Here is a 17,148-nt window from a genome sequence, read left to right on the forward strand (position 1 = left end):
GTGCTGAAATATATGCCAATGATGTTTTTTTATTTTTTAAAAATTATTTTTAATATCAGCACATTAAAACGATCCAAAAAGTACAAACCGAACTCAATTTTAGCAAACACAGGTTCAAACTCACTACCAAACGGTCTCTTAATTTTAGCCATAAAAATAGTCAATTTAGTATCAATAAGTTTTATTTTATAAAATAAGTTTTAACCCATATCTAAACTGGAAAAGATTTTTTATTTCAAGCTTTTATGTTTTTGTGTGTTAATATTATTTATAGGGTTGTCAAGATGTTTATGTTATTTTCTTAGTGTTTTGGATAAAAAATGAGTTAAAAATAATTTTTTTTAAAAAAAAAATATTTATTTTTTTTAGGCATTGCGAGAAGTTTTTTTTTTCTAAAAATTATTTTGTATGTGTTTAATTTTTGAAGATATTATTGTAATTCATCTATAATTTCTTATATATTTATATAATTGAACTTTATTTTTTAAAATAAAAATATATATATATATATATTATTTTTTGATAGTATTTCTAATAAGTACAACCTTGTGATATATATTTTTTTCTTTTATTTTATCCAATCAGTTTTTTGTGTGTTTATTTTTACTATTATCTGATTAAATAAAAAATAATTTTAATAAACAAAATTATTGAACATAGTCGGGTAAATGAATCATGCTGCAAGATCAAATATCCTATTCTACACTCATCTCTTGACTTTTTCATATATGTATTTAGTTATCGTTAATAATTGTTTTTTATTTATTGACATAGATGGTTCTTAATATATTTAATTACATTTTTGCATAAATTTTTCAATTCACATTTAATATATTTTATTATTAGCGTATATAAAATATTTCAACTTAAAATACCAAAAAAATGATGTTTTTTATGGATGATTATAATAATATTAGTAAAATCATTAGTATGAAAACAAAATTGATCAAATTAATAGTATAAGCTTTAATATGTCATTAACTCATAGTGGCTTGTTTGGTAACGCGGTAAACTTGACCACGCTATGAATCTAAGGTAAGCTATTTGAATCCCTCCGCGTCAAGAATCCAGCTCATCGCCAAACAAGCCTCCCCTCGTGGATGAAAGATAGGAACAACAGCTGGGGATGGACTTTTTAGACTTTGCCTTATGCGTGCAATTTTAGTGTTGCTGTTATGTTTGCGTAACAATAGATAATTTAGCCGTGTTCCGGACATTTCTTTTAACATGATAAAAAATAAAAATATTAATTATTAATTTATCACTTCATGCGTGCATTCCATAATTTATGTGCTCATAAATATTAAAAATATGTTGATTAAAAACTAAGTTATGAAATTAAAAAAATTGATGTAAATTAAGATATTTGATGGTGTATTGTGTAAAACCCTTTAATATCTTTATTTAATATGTGGCATCAATTTTGTTTTTTATAAGAAGAGAAAAAATTCAATTGATGGAAACAAACTGATTTGCAAAATTTCCAAATAAAAAAATAAAAATAAAAATACTTTATGAATCCATGGATTACTGCCCTGTAAATCAGGGGTTTATTAACTTATCTCAAATTCTCAGGTGTTATTAAAAAAATAAAACATAAATTTTTGAGGGTTAGATTGCATAAAAACATATATTTTTTTAAATTTTAAAAAAATTATTTTTAACATTAATATATCAAAATAATTTTAAAATACAAAATAAAAAATTAAGCAAATGAAATCAATTATTATTATATCCGATTACTATCACTGTTGCTCTTACTACTATCACTCCATCATTAATGCACCCCAGTACATAATAAAGGAAGACCATGGCACTAATACTATTTATCTTCTCCGAACGGCATATAAAATTATATGGAGTTTAAGATTTTAATTATAGTTTTTTTTTTAATTCTACAAGTGAGATAAAACTATATATTTTTATTTATAAAAACATTTTGAAAGAAAAAATTAATAAAATTATAATTTTTATATGAAATAATTAATCGATTTTATAGTTGCGTCCAACAAGCTGACTAATTGACAGTTTTTTACATTTTAAAAGCACGACACATTTAAATATTGTTATTCTAATGCGTGATAATTATTTAACTACACTAAGAAAAATAATGACATTTAATAAATATTGCATTTTAAAATTATAACAAGATAAAAATATATTATTTTACTAATTTTTTTAAACAGTATTATTACTTTTGATTTAATGTGCCATTTTTAAAATAAAATCATGTAAAGCCCAAACATTTGTGTGGTGTAGAATAATCGAAGGACACTAATAATGCTATCGAGTACATCAGCAAGTTTTGCTGGTCACTACTTTAACATGTCAAGGTCACGTTAGTTAATTCACCATGATAATAGAAATTATACAGAAAAAACTAAAATATATTTAGTTGAAAATAAATAGATAATAGTATAAAATAAATTAAAATAATTTTAAAATATAAATTATTAAATAAATATGTATTGTGTTCTATCTTTTATGTTTTGAACCAATAACGAAACTTTATTTAGAAACAGTTATCAATAATATTAGAGATTGTGATAATAGATTTGAGTTTTGTTATTATGTTTACATAATACTAAATAATTGTAGACTGGAAAATTCTTTTAACATAAGAAAATAAAAATTTTAATTATTAATTTATAATTTGATGCGTACATTTAATAATTATATACATATATATAAATATTAAAAATATATTAACTAAAAACTAAGTCATGTGATGCGTGCACTCCATAATTATACGCGCCTATGAATCCAAGGTAAACTTTTTGAATCCCTCCGCGTCGAGAATCCAGCTCATCACCAAACAAGCTACTGAATCCAAAAACATAAATTTTTGAGGGTTAGATTGCATAAAGTTTTAGAAAAGGAGTTAACAATAAAAAAAATTAAAAACTAGGGGATCACAATAATAATATACCCAAAAAGGCAGCACTGAATCCAAAAACGAACGAAAGAATCAGTCTTTCTCGTCCTTATCCATTAATCAATCGAAAATAGTATTATGAAGTATTTTACGGTTGTTTTATAAATTGTTTTTCGAAATATATTAAAATAATATATATTTTTATTTTTTAAATTTATTTTTTAACAATAATATAAAAAGAATCAAAATAAAAAATATTTTCAATCAATTTTTTTAATGTTTTAAATTTTAAATGAAATAACAAAGATACTATACTAGCTATATATTAATTACAGTTCCCTCCAAGCCAAATAAAACCCAAAAGGAAACTGCCCCTTAACCTCTGGTTAAATTCTGACCAGACATCACAGTTGAAGAGAGAACAGAAAGAGGACCACTGTGGCTGTCTCGCCAAATTACCACTAGTCCATTCTTTTTATTTCTCAATTTCTCTATTAAAGTTCTTATTTTTTAACAATAACATAAAAAATTAAAAATAAAAAAATCATTTTAAAGCAAATTTTTTAAATATTTTTAATTTTAAATGAAATAACAAAGATACTATACTAGCTATATTAATTACCGTTCCCTCTAAGCCAAAAAAACCCCAAAGGAAACTGCCCATTAACCCCTGGTTAAATTCTGACCTGACATAACAGTTGAAGAGAGAACAGAAAGAGGACCACTTAATTTGGCCGTCTCACCATATCACCACTTGTCCGTTCTGTTTATTTCTCAATTTCTCTATTAAAGTTATTTGCTCTTGCATCTAAAGAGAGAAAAAGTTTGATGCTTTACCGTTTTATGCGAGTTTTTGGGGTTGCATGGTGGTGATGGCTGCCAAGAAAGCGTGTGAAATAATGTCAAAGAGCATGTTTGAGGAAGTGCAAAGATGGGGTTGCATGAAACAAACTGGGGTGAGTTTAAGGTACATGATGGAGTTTGGTTCAGTTCCTACTGAGAGGAATTTGTTGATCGCTGCTCAGTTTCTTCGTAAGGAATTGCCCATTAGGATTGCCAGGAGAGCTATTGAGCTGGAAACCCTTCCTTATGGCTTATCTGAGAAACCCGCTGTTTTAAAGGTACCCTCTTGATATTTTCAAGTGTTTTAGAGAGATTATATATATTTTGTTGGTTTTTATCCTCTCTTGATTAATGTTTTGAAATTTGTGTTGGGTTTTTGATATTTGTTTGGATAGTGATGGAAATGGGGTTTGATGGGAGTTTGGTGTTTTCTTGATTATTTTAATAAATGTGTGTTTTGACTGTCAGAAAAGTGGGAACCTAGAGGCTGCCTTGCTGTTTTTTTGAGGAAAAAAAGTGTGATTGTGCATGAGTCTTGAAGATCCTTTTCCTTTTTATACGAAGTATAAGGTCGTAGGATTTCATTTGTGATTCTCATAACCAGTTTTTGTTTAGCATTTTGGAATCAGTTTCTTCCCTTCTTTATAGTTTAGAAGGGAGAAGTCAAAGGTATTCATTTTATATCCCCATCCTTTGCCTTAATTTGTTTGTGCTTAATTATATCAGTTTTCCAACTAGTACTTGGTTATGCTATTATGAATCTCTATTCATACATAAAAAGGGTGGAAATATTCAATAAATGCCCCATTCAATTTTAATTTTTTATTCCAAGGTTCGAGATTGGTATCTGGATTCTTTCCGTGATATGAGATCCTTTCCTGAGATCAAGGGTACAAATGATGAGAAGGAGTTTACACAAATGATTAAGGCAATTAAGGTCAGACATAACAACGTGGTTCCAATGATGGCTTTGGGAGTTCAACAGCTGAAGAAAGAGCTGGGTCCAAAGATTGTTCATGGGGATCTTGATGAGATCCATCAGTTTCTTGACCGCTTTTATATGTCAAGAATTGGAATTCGAATGCTTATTGGTCAGCTCTTCATATTTTACTGTTTTCTTAATTTGCCATTGTAAGTTCTAAGGATTTTCGTATTGTGTCTGGAGCTATGTCTGAACTTCATATTATGCTTGGATTTTTATGATGCTCAGGACAGCACGTGGAGTTGCACAATCCCAATCCCCCTCCTCACTGTGTGGGTTATATTCATACAAAGATGTCTCCAGTTGAGGTAGCACTAAATGCCAGTGATGATGCCCGTGCAATATGTTTACGAGAGTATGGTAGTGCACCTGCTGTTAATATCTACGGGGATCCTAATTTTACATTCCCGTAAGTTAATTTTTGTCACTTGGTTTGAGCTTGCATTGATTGCTTTTGTTCTTACATGCTTTCTCTGTCTGTCTCATTTGCTTTTGTTGGTCTTTATCCTCTTTATTGATGTTCTCATGGAAATGTTTCCTCTGACTCTACTGGTTGTTATTTGTCATTTAAAACAATTAGAAATTTGTTTCAATTCCAGTTGCTGAACAAATTGTGTAACAGGTATGTCCCATCACACTTGCAACTCATGGTATTTGAGTTGGTTAAGAATTCATTGCGTGCTGTCCAAGAACGTCACATGGACTCGGACAAAGTTTCACCGCCTGTTAGAATAATAGTTGCTGATGGCATTGAGGATGTTACTATAAAGGTAATGTGCTCTTTTCTTAAGTTGTTAGTGTAGGTTTCCACATCTTTTCTTTTTCACCTCCTTCATATCTGGCCTTCTCTTCAACTGCTTGACATGCTACCATTAAGAATTTGTTCTGTGCAATATCATTTCATGATGAGATGCGTAACTAATTGGTCTTGCTGGCATCTTAGGTCTCAGATGAAGGTGGTGGCATAGCAAGAAGTGGCCTTCCTAAAATTTTCACATATCTCTACAGCACAGCCAGAAATCCTCTGGACGAGGTTTCTGATCTTGGAACTGGTGAGGCAGTAATAATGGCTGGATATGGTTATGGGCTTCCAATTAGTCGATTGTATGCTCGGTATTTTGGAGGTGATCTGCAAATTATCTCTATGGAAGGATATGGTGAGTTAATAATTTGATCTTGTGCATTCAGAATATGTTGCTCAACTATGTCTCTTGATATAAAGAAAGGCGCATGCATAGTATCTTAACAATTCAACCAGTGTGCACATGTTTGAAAATCTCTTGATTGGAATTACATTTCACATGTTGAATAAGTTTGATGTTGTTAACGTGAACTACCTCGTGTTAGTGAGAATATGGGGGGGGGGGTGGTTAAACAAGTATTGTGTTGGATGGTTGATTGATGAAAATGTTATGTTCATGCACCTCAACGAGAAAGGATTTGGTCTTCAGTTGCTGCATTTCTTTTTATGTGTTTTTACTCTTAACATGTAAAATCTCCCCATTGATTTGTGGTGTCGCGTGTTGCGTGTGTGCAGGAACTGATGCATATCTTCATCTGTCTCGATTGGGAGATTCACAAGAACCCTTGCCATGAATGAATGATCAACTCCATAGTTCTTACAATCGACTCTTGGAATATTGAAAATCCTATGTGAAGGGAAATGCAACAATAGCGGTTTCTTTTTCCAACAATAATCTTGAGGTTTCTTGTATGTAATTCCTTTATTTCTGCTGGCCTATTTTGCTCTGCAATTCATTTCCATACCAAAAGGTATATAATTCAACTTCCAAGAGCATCCATTCATCAGCCATGCTGACAACCGTTCAGTTAGAACGTTAGTGACAGGGCACAATCAGTCTTTGTTTGCAATATGATAAAAATATTGACAGTAACGTGTAATCATATTTTCAATACCCAGTATGCATGATTATGAACTTGTATTCGATAGAATTATATTTAAAGTGTTTTTTAAATTGTTTTTTTTATATATAAAAAAATCAAATTAATGCTTTTTGTGTTTTTAAATTGTTTTGATGTAATGATATTAAAAATTAAAAAATATATATATATATATATATATATATATATATATATAAAATATCATTTAAATACATCAATTAAAAATCACTTTTGACGATGTGATGCGTTACCAAAAAAATCAGGCAGCAGCGTGTAACGTTAAGTTAGAACGTTAGAAATAATTTTGTTGGGAAGTTAACGCAGAGCAGAGCATGTATACAATTGAATTAATCCAATATGAAATATGAAAACCAGAGCATTAACATTTGGATGTATTAAAACGTAGCTCAATGCATGTTCTCGAAAAGACAACTTACAGGATATTGTTCCACGTGGTTCGCGCTTCAGACATGGGCTTCCTCTAACCCAATCAGTTGCGAGTGTAGTAGAGTTGTGTTTTTTGTTTGTAGACCGATCCATTTAGTTGTTCGACTTGCACGAGAGAAAAGATCTTTTACCTTCGTTCTTGGAGTCACTCCATTCATCTTGCCAACTCAAGCTAATCTTTTCCTTTTCATCTCTCCTCCCTCGTTCATCCTCGCTAGCATCCTCCCCTAAAAAGTGTTCATATAGACCATAGAGTGCAAATACATGATTTAACTTGTACATCATATAGACCATAGAGTGCAAATACATGATTTAACTTGTACAAAATGACTCCTACTGACAGCTAAGTGCAGATCTACAGGTGAGAAGCCCATCGACTTGAATTTTTTTTCGTTACGAGTCTGGTTGAGGAGAAAATAAGATCATGATTAAACTCAATATAACGGTTTCTTGACATTCAAATGATTTGCCTACATGGAATTTACACGATATAGCCACATAACAACAGCTAAGAAAAATTTATAGCAATGCATAGCTCTGGTAATCATATTTCAAATCTGTCCTTTTTCTGTGAATTTCTGAGAATAAAGTTCATTCTGCTCTGCTCCAACAATCTTTCTGACACTATCCATCATATTTAAGTCCTCTGAAGATGTAAATTGTAAAACTAAAGTACATAAATTCTAGTGTCTTCTTTTCCTGACACGTTTCCAGGATTGTTTACCCTTTATCTTCCATTTATCATTTCCACCTGGGCGATTCTTTTCCTCAATCTCTACGCTTCCTGTAACATGTTATTACGATAAACAATATGAGCAAGATTTACAGTATGCTGCCTAAAAAATCAGCAAAAATCAATTTACCAGAAACATTGTTTATCAATGATCTCAAAATCAGCTCCTTTGATATATAGCACCACTATCAGTTTGTTAAAGTTATGACATTAATCTAGATAGCAACAAGAATATTGACATGGCTAGTATTTTTGGTTCATCAACTAGCATGGTTTCATGCCTGAACTGTAGTTTCACACTGTGATGTAAAACAATCAATCTACAAGATAGCCAATCTACTATTTTAATAAAAAGCCATGCTCTTTCAAAGACATTGACGGTTAAAGGTTGTCCCTATGTGTTAATGTGATAGATTGATAATCTTGTATCTTCCTTTGAAACGAGTTGGTGCAACTACTTCGTGATTATTTTTTTCCCTCGACAATAAGAAATGTTCAATGAAACATATTATGGAACAGCATTGAAATACGTTCGTCGTAGTCATCATCTTTCACTAATAATCATATCATGTTTCTTTTAACAAAAAAAATGTAATCATGTCTCTGTCTATCTCGCACCTGTAAGCACTGAAAGTTTGATCATAAAGCAGTTCATCTGCAATGGTTACTTTCCTCTCCTTCTTAGTAAGCCTACCAGAGTAGAAATCTGTTGCAGATTCTACAACTGTGCCCACCTGATTATTAGTCAAAAACACAGAATACTTTACCAATTAACCCAGAGATGGAAGAAAAAAAGGAGCAACAAAAACCGCATATGATGTCATTCCAAGATGTCTGTTCTAGTTTGATATAGAGGCCGTTTGGGATTGAGGTGTGACCTGCTTTTCAAAAAAATTCAAACTTTTTTTTTTTTTGCTAAAATTGAGTTCGGTTTGTACTTTCTGGATCGTTTTGATGTGATGATATCAAAAATAATTTTTAAAAAATAAAAAAACATTATTAGCATGCTTTTCGGCACGAAAAGCTATTTGAAAAGCAACAGCTACCACATTCCCAAACACCCTCATAGTCACCAAGGGTTTACCTGGAAATATTTAGGTAGCTCTTTTGACTTTGAATCACCCCTCTTGTAGTGTCTCTTCGGATCAATAGCACTCCTTAGCTATATCATTAACGCACGAAAACGGCAGCCCAACAAGTAAATATCACAGTTCTTAAATCATACGATACTCCTGTCAACAATCAACAATTTGATCACTCCACACGAAACTCGAACCATCACACCATGTTAAGCTATATTCGCACAAAATAACAAAATACATAAACATAGCAAATAGCACCTTAAGCAGCTGGAGATCCCTTTTCAACTCTGGAGTTATAGTTGAGGCAGGCATATCAAACCTAATTCAGCAATTCAAGAAAAACACACACACACACCAAGTGATTAACTCATTTTGTTTGTTCTAAGTTAAGGTAAAAAAAAAGATAGGAACTTTAGTATTGAAAACATACCAATCCTTGCCTAGTGTATCTTTGCGTTGGCTTTTAAGTAACTTGTTTAACTTAATGGGATCATTGGGGGGCACAAATAAGACATCAACAAGCTGTGAATTGGTTTTCCAAAGTGCACTGCTCCTTTCAGGCTCAACTGAGTTCTAGATATTTTTTGTTGTAGACGACGATAAAGTCGGCACCTTTGGCTGCCAAGAAAGCCCAATCACTGGCCCTTTATCTTTCTCGGCCATTCTGATTTGTGGGAGCCAAAACAATAACAAACCAACATAAAAATCGATAGAGAGAGAGAGAGCTAAAGAAGAAAATGACCAACCTGGTGAAACCGCCGGTGATGATGGCCGCAGCTAATCAGACTGGAGAGAGATGACACCGAAACCCTATCAAGTGCTGAAGACAATGGGGTTCAAGTGTTCTTAATGGGCCGTACTCATTAGCTTAATAAACAGCCCACTTTCAAACAAACGAGCCCAATAAAAGCAATACACTCTCTCTCATTAATTTCAGTAGTGATAAGCTTCTTTCCTATCTACAGCTGAATTGTGGAACATAGAGATAAACTTGTTTTGTAAATTAGGTTCATTGCCCATAACCACCTTTCCTATTATATTAAGATGGTTAATCAGGTATGGTGAGAATAAAAGTCAGGAGAAAACTGCACTTGAGGTCTTGGCCCAGCGGTTAAAGGGACTTGTTTCCTTCCTCTGCATCCTGGGTTCAAACCTCACCGTGCACGCCTGTCATCCCCGCGGTGCCTTACATGTTCACTGGGTTTGCAGGATGTTCAGTGAACTATGAGATTAGTCGTGGTGCGCGCAAGCTGGCCCGGACACCCACATAAATAATAAAAAAAAAAGTCAGGAGAAAACTTAAAGTCTTTAATGATAACTGAAGTCTCTAATGAAAACTTGTATAAATAAATCCTTCTCTCATTATATTCAGATTTCTTCCATAACACTAGTAGAAATTATGGACATTGTCAAGGCATATAACTTACCACTAGAAACTCTAAATAGGGCATTTATTACCACATTTTCTTTTTCTTGCCTGTATTTAACGTAATCATCCCCTAAAAGTTTGACAAGTTATAGGTATTAAACGAAAGTGACCACTTTCTGACACCAAAGGTGTTTGAGATTTATGTGGTTTGTGTAAATTTTAAAATGCTTTCTCCATAAATAATGTTTCCATTTAGTAATTTTATGCAAAATAACCATCATCTCCCTCTTATAAACTGACATAACCTATTATTTTAGCCATAAAGAATTACTAATAAAAGTAATGGGGGTGTCCCTCTTGTATAAGCACTGCTTCTATTCCTATTAATAAAGCATTTGTCTCTACCATAAATAATATTTTTAAGGTTAGGAAGGGCTAGAACTGGAGCATTGGTTATTAGTTCTTTTAGCTGGTTGAATTCCCTTGTAAACTCTTCATTCCACCCTATAACATCCTTCTTTAACAAATGAGTCTGTGGCTTTAATACGATTCGGGCAATGAAAAAACAATCAAATTCAAATTCTAATGTAAAATGCATAACTGTTCAGTTTTATAGAAACAATAATAATTCTCAATCCGACCGTTTGATTAGACAGGAGTTTTACGTGGAGTTTCCAAATATATTTTTATACCTTGAGTTAAACTTTCAGTTCAATCGGAGTTTAGAAAGATATCGCAATACTGGTTAATAGAGGTTGTACTAATTTTGTTATTTACTTTCTTTTGACTTATGGACTTCCTATTTGGCTATGATTCTTTTCTTACAAGGATGTGACAGCTGGTTTTAGAAATTTTTTAGTCTTGTAAGGATATTTAATAGGCAACAACATAGTTTTCATGTGTGGTATGGACTCCAAATTAATATGGAATCCTTATGGTATATGGAAACAATTATTCTATCCTTATTATAGTAGGAATCTATCATTAAATAAATTTAATACTTTGCAAACAAGAAAACTAAAGAGAAGACAACTTCATATTTGATTCACCTAACTTATATGAGACTTCTAAAGGGCAGCAAATCCGATCCTATCATATTTAGAATATTAAATTATTATTATTATTATTATTATTATTATTATTATTATTATTATTTTCTTCTTCTTCTTCATCTAGGGTTTATTTATATTATTTGAGTTTAATTGCAAGTGAGCATCATATAAGTTCAAATAAAGGGTCCATTAGAGTTTGTTTTAGTTTAGAGTCAGTATAAATAAATGTATAACCAGATATGTAAGTTAAAAAATTCAGATTAATAAAACTTCTTATTTGCCGCACTTGTTATATGTTAGTGGGATAATCTCCATTTCTTAGTTCTCTAAAGAACTGAAAAATGACTTATCGAAGAAAAACTGATTTCGTGACGTCATCCTTGTATTTCTCATTCATGAATCAATATTCGTTTGGTGGGGGTTTTCATTTTTAATAGTGTTGGTTCCTAGATACAAGTTATCTTTGTGTCACACTACTATCAAACCTGATTTACTTGGTTTTCTGGGAATTGATGTCTTTGCTTGTGGGTTGCGTAACCACATTATCATGAGGTTCACATCATTTGGTATCATAGCTTAACTCCATTAATCATGTTATATCCTTTTATTTTTTTACCTTTCGTGTCAATTTTTTGTGTGTTGTCTTTGTTTCGAGTTTGATCTTGTTTCAAATTGGTTTCGGTCAGATTGTCTTCTTCCTATGTTATTCTTGATTAGTTGCATTGAATTGAGTCTTTTGGGTAAAAAAAAAAGGGTGTAATATTATTCTTTCTTTCCATAATTTCTTTTTAGAGTAAAAAAAACAGAAAACATTATTTAGGGCAAGGGTTTGTTTCACTTATGTTTGCCTCCACTTATCAAACCATATTGTAATTGTTTCAAAATTCATATTCTAGTTATCTAGGGTGAAATCACACAATATATCAGTTTTCAACTCATTTGAACATCGTTTGGTTTAGGTTCCAATTTAGGTTTTAAAAGGGTTGATTGACATCAGTTTCGCGTTCATATATCAAATCAATTCGGAATTGATTCAAACTTGATATTCTGGTTTTTTGGTGTGAATTTGCTCTAAATATCAAATTTCAGACCATTTAGAAGTTTTTTGGTTTAGGGTCCTTTTTTGGGTCTAAATGGATTTGTTACGTTCATCAATTGAAAATCCATGTAATTTTGGGTCAGTTCTCAGTTCTCAGTGTCTTCTTACTTTCTTTACTATCATTAGTTTCCATTTTAGGTTTTGATATCAAAAAAAAAAAATGCCAAGGGAGCATTACAATCTGGAGTTTATGTATTCTGATGAGGTATTATAGCAAAAGAAGAAGAGGATTCAAAAGGAGAAATGGTATCAAAGAGAGTGAAATAAAGATATTAGTGTACTAAAAAAAGAAACCAAGAGTCTATCCCGTATTCTAGGGGAGATGCAGCAAGAACTTGATGTGTTAATGACATTAGTTGATGCCTAGCAAGCTTCACAAAGAGAGGAACAAAAACACTGCAATAATGATAGATGAAAGAGAAGGTTTGCTACCTTCATCCAAAGTTATTGGTGACATTGCTTGCAAGAAAAGAACTCCAAAAGCTTCGAAAAGAACTCTAAAAGGGGCTAAGACTTTGTTCCTTATCCTTGCTAATGATTTGAGGATGAATCATCTTGAAGAGAGAGAGAATGATATGATCCGAGCAATGAAAAAACAATCAGATTTGATTTTTGATGTAAAATGCACAATTGTCCCGTATTATGACAATAGTCATAATTCTCAATTCAACTATTTAATTAGGCTGAAATTTTACGTGGAGTCTCCTGACATGTTTTTCTACCTAGGGTTAAACTTTCAGGTCAATCAGAGTTTGGAAAGGCATCGCAATACTGGTCAACAAAGGCTATATAAATTTTGTTATTTACTTTCTTTTAACTTGTGGATTTTTTATTTGGCTAGGATTCATTTCCTAGAAGGATGTAACAACTAATTTTGAAAATTTCCTAGTTTTGTATGGATATTTAATGGGCAACAACATAGTTTCATGTGTGGTATGAACTCCATGTTAATTTGAAATCCTTATGGTGTATGGAAATAATTATTCTATCCTTATTATAATAGGAATCTATCATTGAATAAATTTCCAAGATAGCTAAGAATACTTTGCAAACAAGGAAACCAAAGAGAAGACAACTTCAAATTTGATTCTCCTAGCTTATATGAAACTTCTAAAGGGCAGCAAATCCGATCCTATAATATTTAAGATATTACATCTGGAATTATTATTATTGTTTCTTCTTAGTTTAAGGTTTATTTATATTATTTGGGTTTAATTATAAGTAGGTATCATATAAGTCCACATAAGTGGTCCATTAGGGTTTGTTTCATTTTAGAGTCAGTATTAATAAAGGCATAACCAGATATATAAGTTAGACAATTCAAATTATTAAAACTTCTTGTTTGCCACACTTGTTGTGTGTTGGTTGAATAATCTCCCTTCCTTGATTCTCTAAAGAGCTGAAAAATAACTTATCAAAGAACAACTGACTTCGTGACGTTATCTATATACTTCATGTTCGCGAATCAATATTTGTTGGGTGAGGGTTTCCATTTATAATAGCGCTGGTGTCTAGGTACAAGTTATCTTTGTGTCAAACTCTTATCAAACCTGATTTACTTGGCTTTCTGAGAATTGATGTCTTTACGTGTGAGTTACGTGACCATGTAATCGCGAGGTTCGTATCAGGCTTGCAAATGGCCCTATATCCTTTGACAAATCTTATGTAGTAACTAGTAAATTCTAGGAATCCCCTTAACTAATTCATGTCTTTAGGTATTGGCCAATTAATGATAGCTTGTATCTTGTGAGGATCGGTGACTACCCTTTGCTTGGAAATTATGTGGCCTAAGTACTCCACTTGCTCACTGCAAAAACATCACTTACTTGTCTTAGCTACCAATTAGTTTTCTTTTAATAGTTCAAAAACAGTCTTTAGAAGCTTATAGTGATTTGTAATACAAAGATAAAGAATGCTATATAGCATTAGCTATGCACAAGGAGAGATTTTCATTACATCTTGTGTTATGCTTATCCTCTAGCTTTCTTCAATTTGATGTGATTACCGTAGACTTATTTTGGATGTTTAATTGATTCATATATTTCTGCTGGTATTATTCAAATTGAAGTTTACTTCTTTCTACAAAAACCAATATATAGTGTACTTTCGAGATGAAAAAGTCCTCTATTTTTGTATCTTTTGGCAACATGTAAATTAACACTTCATATATGTTTTTAATACATAAAACAATCGCTATAACTTTTTCCTAACATTTACATATAATGGTTATTGTAACATTTATTTGATAACTCTTAAATCATTTCATTTTATATGATAATGCTACCACTTAAAATACTATAATACTATCACCTAAACTGCTATGCAACACCAGAATTTCTTTTTTATTTATTGGCCACGTGGTTTTGGCATTTTGATTTATGATTATGGTATTTTTTTTTAATAAAAACACATGTTAAAAAAACTTGTATATTTTTGTTATAGAATAAAATTTATCTTACTACGGTAAAGTGCAAGTCAAATAGCTACTGGTTATAAAATAAGGTCTTAATAGAAGGATGAGATGGACAGGGGCTTATTTCTACCAGATTACTGGGGGTGGAACCAAGTGCCTTCCCCCAAACCGGTTTTCTTGCACCATGCTTATTGCATATTTTCTGATTTACCTCAAATATACTATAAGTTTAAAAGTATAAAATGGCATAAATTGGATTTAGAAACCAGATTTAATCTATTTGGAGTTGGGACTTCAAGAATCAGATTAACATCAACAACATTTTCATTTTGTAAAGCAAACCGATGGCTATGTACAAAAGAGCTCTGGGATTCGCCGTGCTAGGACTTAGGAGGGCTTTCTTTGTAGATTTCAATTAAACTCTGGTGTTTACAATGCAGGAACTCGTTTGCTTGCAAGGCTGCAAAAATAAACTCCCAGCAGATATAGTTCTGCAGAAAATCCAGTCTTTCTCATTTGAGAAAAAATGGAGCTTCATGTTCTTTGGTTTCAGTCTCGCCTTCTCTATCCTTTCCCATTGGCAAGAATTCACAACTCCATTCATCAGAACAGATAAAACTTTAAAGGTTGTTACTGCAATCTGTAACTGAACGCTAGCCTGAGGAGGAAGAAACACAACTTTAACTGATTCCAGCCATAAGACGAATCAATAAGAGTGTAAACAGAAACTCAAATGTATCATCTGCTAAGAAGTGAATGGCAGGCATAAAATAACGGAGAAATAATAATAAAAACAGAGACAGCTGCATTTCCATCCATTCAATCAAACAAGACGATGAGAAGAAGATGTTATATCCTTTCTTCACTTATCATCACGGTTTGTCCCATCCAAGTGTTGTATAGCTTCCTATATTTTCAAGTGCCACTAAACCATAAAAACTCAGCTCCAACTTCTACTTAAATTTTCAATGTTATCTCAATAAAACCCTAAGAAGTACAAATCATTAACAAGTTTCTTATATTCTCCGGCCACGTTTATCTACACGGTTTCAAGCTACTTTTGGCTTGAAAAGGCATAAAAATGCCTTTTCAAGCCAAAAGCAGTTTGAAGGGCGGGATAACCTCTAAATTTGAATTAACAAGTAGTAGTAAATAATTGGAGGAAAACTTATTAAAGATGATTGAAAATGTAGAAAGAAAGAGAACAGGGACAATAATAAATTCGTCCAAAAATCATCTCTACAAACAGCCTATTCTAGAATCTCTACAAGAATCAATAGCCAATTAACGATGATGATGATAGATTGAGAATACAGATTAGCAGTAGAAGTACATCACTCGTTTACCATGGTAGCCCAGATCGTCATTTCAGAGTCCCTTGTTGTTGTTGCTGCTGCCCTGTTATCTGAGAAGGAGGATAACCCAGATAAACCCCATTACTATTTCCTCCCTTATTAGCAGCATCATCAACTCCTCCTCCTCCCTTAATATCCTCCATCATCTCATTCTCTTTAGCAGCCAAATAAGCAAGCCTTTCAAGTGCTTCTCTAGCTCTCTTCTTAGCAAAAGTAGCTTCCCTAACCCTTTTCTCAGCTTCAACCCTGGCCAGCGCGGCCGCTTTCGTCATGGAAATGGCAGCAATCTTGGCGGCAGCAACAAGCGCTCTGGCGGAGTCCTTATCGATGAACCTCCCGGAGGAAGAATCTCCGTTTCTGGTAGGGTTAAAGAAGGAGAAACTGGGGGAGGAGCAAGAAGGGCAGATGAAGGGAGTGTGGTGAGGGTGATTGGAAGGGATGCAAGGTTTGTGAGCGATAGAAGGGCATTTGTTGCACATGGATCGATCATTTTGGAGTGGTTCTTCATAGACAATAAAGCAGAAAGGGCAAAAGAGACCGCGGTGGTCTTTTAAGAGACAGTTAGTGCAGAGGCGGCGGTAGGACGGGGTACGGTGGCGGACGTTGTGGAGAAGATAGCGGTCTTCAGCCCCGCATATGCCGCACTCGACCTGGTGGTCTCGTTCTTGCTTCATTGGAGATGATGTTGCATCGATGGATGGATTGGGCTGGAAATGATATCTCAACGGTAACCCTAGACTTATTTATTGTTACTTATTATTAAGGTTTATGGGTGTAATAAAAAGCATAGAAGTAAAACCTAGTTTTATCCACGAATTAGACCAAGATACAAGTCAAGTGTTAATATTCACCATGTCAATTTAAAAAAAAAAATATTATTTTTAAAAAATTTAAATTGAAATAATATTATTTTTTAAAATAATATTTAAATTTAGTTTTATTTATTGATTGAGTCATATGTTAATCAATTAAATCAACTCAATTTGAATTGGATCA

The 17,148-nt window shown here is 32.6% G+C and overlaps 2 protein-coding genes and 1 long non-coding RNA gene across 4 annotated transcripts; 1 reads left to right on the forward strand and 2 right to left on the reverse strand.

Moving 5' to 3' along the window:
- Positions 1–2,808: 2,808 nt before the first annotated feature.
- Positions 2,809–9,763, reverse strand: LOC118057333 (uncharacterized). Of its 2 annotated transcripts, XR_012171026.1 has the most exons (7): positions 9,611–9,763; positions 9,295–9,528; positions 9,123–9,183; positions 8,867–9,014; positions 8,401–8,516; positions 7,040–7,833; positions 2,809–2,823 (listed from the first exon to the last, which is right to left on the reverse strand). It is a non-coding gene; the product is annotated as an uncharacterized lncRNA (long non-coding RNA). The 2 variants fall into 2 exon arrangements; XR_004688942.2 differs by lacking the exon at positions 2,809–2,823 and having other exon boundaries at positions 6,961–7,833.
- On the forward strand, positions 3,555–6,676 carry LOC118057332 (pyruvate dehydrogenase (acetyl-transferring) kinase, mitochondrial). Its single transcript, XM_035069877.2, has 6 exons — positions 3,555–3,996; positions 4,551–4,809; positions 4,929–5,109; positions 5,323–5,470; positions 5,644–5,857; positions 6,238–6,676. Exons 1-6 carry the CDS (start codon positions 3,739–3,741, stop codon positions 6,294–6,296), a joined length of 1,119 nt encoding a protein of 372 aa, XP_034925768.1. The 5' UTR covers positions 3,555–3,738; the 3' UTR covers positions 6,297–6,676.
- A 5,258-nt stretch (positions 9,764–15,021) lies between the features above and the next one.
- Positions 15,022–16,915, reverse strand: LOC118057334 (uncharacterized). The gene is made up of 2 exons (XM_035069878.2): positions 16,144–16,915; positions 15,022–15,455 (listed from the first exon to the last, which is right to left on the reverse strand). Exon 1 carries the CDS (start codon positions 16,824–16,826, stop codon positions 16,161–16,163), a length of 666 nt encoding a protein of 221 aa, XP_034925769.1. The 5' UTR covers positions 16,827–16,915; the 3' UTR covers positions 15,022–15,455; positions 16,144–16,160.
- Positions 16,916–17,148: the final 233 nt, after the last annotated feature.

The sequence above is a fragment of the Populus alba genome, chromosome 10 (assembly GCF_005239225.2).
Source record: "Populus alba chromosome 10, ASM523922v2, whole genome shotgun sequence".
NCBI classification, from domain to species: Eukaryota; Viridiplantae; Streptophyta; class Magnoliopsida; order Malpighiales; family Salicaceae; genus Populus; species Populus alba.